At 41.9% G+C, this 6,705-nt stretch overlaps 1 protein-coding gene across 1 annotated transcript; it reads right to left on the minus strand.

Annotated features, from left to right (window-relative positions):
* Nucleotides 1-2,304: 2,304 nt before the first annotated feature.
* Nucleotides 2,305-3,691, minus strand: LOC133418448 (CXADR-like membrane protein). Its single transcript, XM_061707136.1, has 3 exons — nucleotides 3,642-3,691; nucleotides 3,015-3,329; nucleotides 2,305-2,707 (listed from the first exon to the last, which is right to left on the minus strand). Exons 1-3 carry the CDS (start codon nucleotides 3,688-3,690, stop codon nucleotides 2,370-2,372), a joined length of 702 nt encoding a protein of 233 aa, XP_061563120.1. The 5' UTR covers nucleotide 3,691; the 3' UTR covers nucleotides 2,305-2,369.
* Between the last annotated feature and the right edge of the window lie 3,014 nt (nucleotides 3,692-6,705).

Below are 6,705 nucleotides of genomic sequence, written 5' to 3' on the forward strand. Positions count from 1 at the left end.
TATGAGAAACTCCTCATTTTACTGATCCAGTTTTACTGAGTGATTCTCTGATGGAAAATCAAATATTTCAACGTGTAAATAAACGTCAGGTGTTTGTGGTCCAGTTCCTCTGAGACAGGGTGTCAATTGGTTACGGCAAGGTATTTTTTTAAATACATTTATGGAATTACTCTGTCTATTTGTATTGATTATTCTATTATTTAATACATATAAAATTACTACAAATGCAAGTCAGAACAACATGATCTATTTCACTAGGTATTATCTTTCCAAACACTTGTTCCCCCTCATATCTTGAAATGTTCCAGCGTCCCTGACGACAGTGGTCGCTATCAGTCTTGTCTTTAGCGCGCTGCAGTTTTACTAACTTACAAAAATGAAAAGGAAGCAGTCAACCCTGCAATTCTTTTTTTAAAGACGGTAAATGATGGTCCAATGTTGCCCCAGCATTGGAGGGAGTCGGGCTATTAACGAGGCCGTTAGCCACTGATGGATTAATTATGCAAGTTCATTTTAAAGTAAGATATCAAATCACCCTACCCTCTTATAAATCTGTTTAAGGGAAATATTTGACTTTTTTTACTCTCTCTCTCTTTCTGTCTTCTGCTCCTCCCTCTCCTTTTTGCATTTGGACTTTAACTGTTTGAAGTTAAACTGGGATGTCCCTGTGATATTGTTGCACTGACATAGTGAATGAAGTGAACAGAATGAGTTAAATTCCGTTAGTCAGATCCGCTTTTTCTGTTCTCTAACTCTGCTCTGGCTGTCTGTGGTGCAGAAAACGGATGCGTAAAGGCGCGTTGGCTGAATTGATCCAGTCGTTGTTAAAGTGTAGTGTTCATAGTAGCAGGATGTGAGTGAGGCTGCAATTGAAAAAGTAAAAAAATAGTAAGTTACATAGCAGAGCATGTTGACTGATACTGTAGTTAAATTCTGTGACTCGTAACCTTGCCGTATCTTAGCTTTGACTGAATTGACGCCACTGTCTGAGAGGATCCATCACGTTGAGGACGATCCCAAACAGACCAGGGGCCTCATCTATAAAGCTTGCTTGCGCAGAAAAAGCGCCTGAAAGTTGCGGAAGCCGCCTTCTACGCAAATCCTCGGATCTAAAAAGAAAAAACTAACCGAAAAATCTGCTTATCTTTACGGCAACCCCGACCCTCCCGTAAGAATTTACTTAAGACACGGGGAACTGGCGACGCAGGCTGTGAGGTGGTGAAATGAAGCCAGATTCATGGCATACTCTTAATAATGTCATCACATATCACAACATATATCAGACTTAATAAAATAGCGCTGATCGTGTTCCTCTGTGTGTGAAGCTCAGTCAGTCAGGACTCTGTTGCTGCTGGAGCTGCAGCCGCGGTGACACGCCGGGAACCTCCTTCACCCACCGCTTTAGGACAGAACAAATGAGGGGCTGCGTTTAGGGAGCCCCACGGAGTCTCTAAAGGGACTCAGATTTTTTTTCATATGAGTGTTACGCGCACGTGAAACCTTTACGTGCAGGTGTATGGTGCCTAAATTATGGCCCCGCGTTAAAACGACGCAGAGCCTACGGCGTAGGGTACGCGGCGACGCGCAGCTACGCTGTAGGCTCTGCGTCGGTGACGCAGAACCATAAACCCGCCCTGAGCAGCTCTGAGGGGAGACGGGAGAGGAGGAGAGGGAGCGGGGGGTGAAGCGGGGCTGCGGGGCCGTTTTCGTATCGCTTTCATACAGTGTCTTGATAATTTTCAATTTAAGGCTGAGAACTGTAAAAAGTAAGGGGAAAAAAAACATGATTTTGAAAAGACGGGGGGACGTGTGTCCCCCTGTTGCGCCGGGGAACTCACGGCGTTTAGCGCAGCAACGGCGTGCTGCCACTCACTCGCTTTATTTTATTGTATAGCCTACTACTATTTATATACTTATTCTAACTTTTACTGTGACCACCAAATAATGTGGTTTTCCTGTCCTCCACATCATCTACAACATCGAGGTCTCCGTGAAAGTCAGTGTCACGGTGGCTGCTACTTCTAATTCATTCTGACGCCAAACAGGCTGCAGGAAGCCACTGCACATGCTCAGTAGGCTCATCCATATGCATTTATGGGCGTGTAGAGGGCGGGATATGCGGTGGATTCAACTGCGCAGCCTTCCAGCTGGTCTGTGATTCATAAAGGAACGTTGCGTGCAAATCTGCGTGCACACGGTTTTATTGATCCGGTTTTTTTTTTGCGCACGGCATTTTCGGCTTTTGAGTGTACGTGCACTTTTAGTATGAATCCTACGCACTCCATTTTAAATGAGGCCCCAGACGTTCATGTCGCTGACAAATCCACACAAGCTTTAACAGCGTTTCACTCAGAGTTGATGAGGAGGATTCAAACTGACAGTCTGGATGTTATTAAGTCAAAACACTCACCTGTTAAAACATTCAGATACACAGATGTGGAATCACCATATCCATTCCAACAGATGTAATGACCAGCATCTTCAGCAGTGATGTTGTTGATGATCAGAGAGCAGTTACTGCTCACATTCATCCTGTCAGCTCTAGGTGACGTCTTCACAATATCTCCATCAGTAACCTTGAAGTGTCCATCTGCATTTTGAATGTTGTTGTAAATCCAGTCAAGATTAGAACAGTCGTCGGATGAAGATTCAATGTGACATGGTAAAACGACGTCATCTCCAGCTCTGTGATGGAGATCAATTCCTGCTGTAGAGAAAAACACTCAAAAAACTGTTATTTCAACCACTTGAATATGAGAAACTCCTCATTTTACTGATCCAGTTTTACTGAGTGATTCTCTGATGGAAACATCAAATATTTAAACGTGTAAATAAACATCAGGTGTTTGTGGTCCAGTTCCTCTGAGAGGATCCATCATGTTGAGGACGATCCCAAACAGACCAGACGTTCGTGTCGCTGACAAATCCACACAAGCTTTTAACAGCGTTTCACTCAGAGTTGATGAGGAGGATTCAAACTGACAGTCTGGATGTTATTAAGTCAAAACACTCACCTGTTACAACATTCACATACACATATGTGACAGAGTAACCAACACCTTTTCTAATCCTACAGATGTATTGACCAGCATCTTCAGCAGTGATGTTGTTGATGATCAGAGAGCAGTCACTGCTCAAACTCATCCTGTCAGCTCCAGGTGACGTCTTCACAATAGTTCCATTAAGAACGATGTATTTTATATTGTCTTCAACGTTGTAATGATACCATTCAACATCAGAACATTGGTCGGGTGATGAACCAACCTTAGACGGTAAAACGACGTCATCTCCAGCTCTGTGATGGAGAATGATTCCATCACTGATTCCTGCTGCAGAGAAAAACACTCTGAGAAAAGTTTTACACTTCACACATCAACCTGACCCTAGAAACATATTTAACCTACATATTTAGGTTTGTCAGCACAGAGAAGAGACTTCAACACACATAATCTCTGGTGAATCATTCAGAGTTATGTAACGTCGTCTTTAAGTGGTCTGATTGTAACAGAGGTGAGTTTTATTAAAGAAAACACATTTAGTGACACAGCAACGTTCAACGGTACACGACAACTTCAGAGTAGTTTTTACAGTCTTTTTAAATCATATTAAATCCTAAAACATAAGTCAGAGTTGATCTTTACCTCCAAAGTGAAGCAGTAAAGTGATGAAGAGCTGCAGTCGTGGCGTCATTCTGTCTCTGCTGGATGAAATGATGCTTCTCTCTGCTGCACGTCTGTACGTGATGAAGGAACTTCCTGTTCGTGAAGGTGGAATTTCCTGTTTCTTAAGGTGGAACTTCCTGTTTCTGGGTAAAGTAAAACCTCCAACCCCCAATGTGTCTTTGTTTCCTGAAATATATGACAACATGTCAAAGGTTACAGGAAACAACCCTGAATTGTTTAAAAGTGAACATGCAAAGGTGTTTCTGTTGAAGATTTACTGTTGTTACATTTCAGTTGACCCTTAAGGTGGATTTGTTGTATAATAGCAATAGATTTGGTTTCCAATAAAATAAAAATAATAAAAAAGAGCAAAACATTCTTGTTTTTGATTTATTTCTCAGAAACAGAAACAGAAACTTCTGCTTATTTGAACGTACTGAAATCAGTGATCAGAGGGGTATTCCAGAAAGCAGGTTCATCAAACTCTGAGTCTAAACCTGAACTCTGAGTTGACTTACCTGAGATAGGAAACTCAGAGTTTTCGGTTCCAGAACAGGATATGAGTTAGTTCAATCAACTCTGAGTTTGTTAACCTTGAGTTAAGCGCGTGCGTGTAGAAAATAAAAAGCCATCATCAATGGAGCCCTGATACAAGGATTCACCATGGTAACCGGCGACAACAAAAGATCCACATACTTCACGCCACTGGAGTTAGAAGTGTTAATACGTGCGTAGGCGACTATGAGAGCATATTTCAGAAAAAACACAGCTGCAGCAGCAAAGGAGAGACAATTGGCGTGGGAGAAAGTTGCTGCAGTCAATGTGTAAGTTTGAATGATTATTCATTTAACATTTAAGCACACTGTCTTATAATATTACCGATGAAAACAGTGATGGAATGGTATTGAAAAAAATTTCATTGTCATTTAGATCAGGGGCAGCCGCCACACCTCGGCTTCAGGGGAAAATATAAATGTTTTTTTTTTTTATACATTTATGGAATTACTCTGTGTCTATTTGTATTGATTTATTCTATTACTTAATACATATAAAATAACTACAAATGCATATCAGAACAACATGATGGATTTCACTAGGTATTATCTTTCCCAACACTTGTACCCCCTCATATCCTGAAATGTGATGTCCCAGCGTCCCTGATGACAGTGGACGCTATCAATCTGGTTTTTAGCTCTGCAGTGTTACTAACTTACAAAAATGAAAAGGAAGCAGACAAACACGCAATTTAAAAAAAAGAAAGAAGGCAAGTGATGGTCCAATGTTGCCCCAGCATCAGAAGATATTAAAGAGGCTGTTAGCCACTGATGGATTAATTATGCAAGTTCATTTTAAAGTAAGATATCAAATCACCCTACCCTCTTATACATCTGTTTAAGGGAAATATTTGACTTTTTTACTCTCTGTCTCTTTCTGTCTTCTGCTCCTCCCTCTCCTTTTTGCATTTGGACTTTAACTGTTTGAAGTTAAACTCGGATGTCCCTGTGATATTGTTGCACTGACATAGTGAATAAAGTGAACCCAATGAGTTAAATTGCGTTTGTCAGATACGCTTTTTCTGCTCTCTAACTCTGCCGCTTGCTGTCCGTGGTGCAGAAAACGGATGTGTATTGCGTACAGGCCCATTGGCTGAATTGACGCCACTGAGGGAGGAGACAGAGAGAAAATCAGGGTTTATTGAAGAAAACCTGCTAGCGAGCAGGTTAGGTTCACAGGGTCAGTTGCCGTAGTAACTGACTCAGAGTTTGAGTTACGTCGCTTTCTGGAACTGAAAACTCCGGGTTTCCCTCATCTCAGGCTTAACAAACTCAGAGTTTTCACAAAACCCGCTTCCTGGAATCCCCCTCTGGACCCAAATGAACGACCGGAGACAAGTTCAAAATAAAACAATCTTTTAATGCAAAGTATCAACAAAAAATCACTCCACAGAGGAAAAGTCTCAAACTGCAAAGACACAAAGAAATGCAAAACCTGACTTTAACAAATTGCCTGACATGGAACCTCAAACACTTGACGCAGCAGACAAGACGAACTGGCACAGGACAAAGCGGAACACAAACTCTAAGTACCCACACACACAAGGTAATGGGAAACAGGTGGAACAAATCAGGGCGGGGTCGACAATCAGACAGCAGGAAAACACACGAGGGGAAAGGCCAAGTTACCCAAAATGAGAGGAGAGTTAGATTTCAAAATAAAACAGGAAGCCACGAGACAACATAGACACAAGACAAAACTAAACGCAACTTAAGTTTCTTGGCATCACAAATAGGGCCCAAATAATCCACACCTGCATTGGTAAATGGTGGTAAATCTGGCAGGAGTCTTCCAGCTGGAAGGTCAGACATTTTTTGTTCTCCAACTCTCCCTTGAAGACGACAACAGGTAACAGAATCAGCAATGATTTTTCTGCAGGCTGAGTTTGCATTTGTTATCCAGTAGGTTTTTCGAAGTGTAGATATCATGTGATTGGGTCCATAAGTTTGGATATGTGTTGATCTTTAGACAGAATTATTGGATGTTTTACTTTCTCAGGCATGGATTTTCTCAGACGACCTCCTACTCTCAACAGCCCATCTTGGACTATGGGATCCAACCTGTAGATGTCACTGTTGGTTGGCACAGATGATGCTGCTTTCTCCAAGAGAGAGATTTCCCTGTGAAATGTTTGCTGTTGGCAGAGGCGTGCAATTTCCAGTTCTGCAGTATGTAAGTCATCCTGTGTCAATGGTTGAACATTTATTAGGGCCCGAGCACTTACAGTGCGAAGGCCCTATTGTATCTGAAGAATTTTTTTCGTTTTTATTTTTCCGACCAAATGAGGTCCTTTTTCCCCCTAAACGTGCCCCAAAAGTCACCAAATTTTGCACCAAGCCAGGCATGGTGAAAAATGTGATATTTCATGGTTTGCATTAATGGGCGTGGCCTAATGGCTCAACAGCGCCCCCTAGAAAACTTTGTGCCTCAAGCCCCACAATACGGTTTGACGTACATACACGGAAATCAGTACACACCTGTATCATGT

The sequence above is a fragment of the Cololabis saira genome, chromosome 18 (genome assembly GCF_033807715.1).
Source record: "Cololabis saira isolate AMF1-May2022 chromosome 18, fColSai1.1, whole genome shotgun sequence".
Classification (NCBI taxonomy): domain Eukaryota; kingdom Metazoa; phylum Chordata; class Actinopteri; order Beloniformes; family Belonidae; genus Cololabis; species Cololabis saira.

Excerpts from the sequence above, each read along its gene's own strand:
- LOC133418448 (XM_061707136.1), bottom strand. The coding sequence starts at position 3,690 with ATGACGCCACGACTGCAGCTCTTCATCACTTTACTGCTTCACTTTGGA. Across the intron at positions 3,330-3,641 it reads TTTACTGCTTCACTTTGGAG|CAGGAATCAGTGATGGAATC; the intron begins GTAAAGATCAAC and ends TTTTCTCTGCAG. Across the intron at positions 2,708-3,014 it reads GTATGTGAATGTTGTAACAG|CAGGAATTGATCTCCATCAC; the intron begins GTGAGTGTTTTG and ends TTTTCTCTACAG.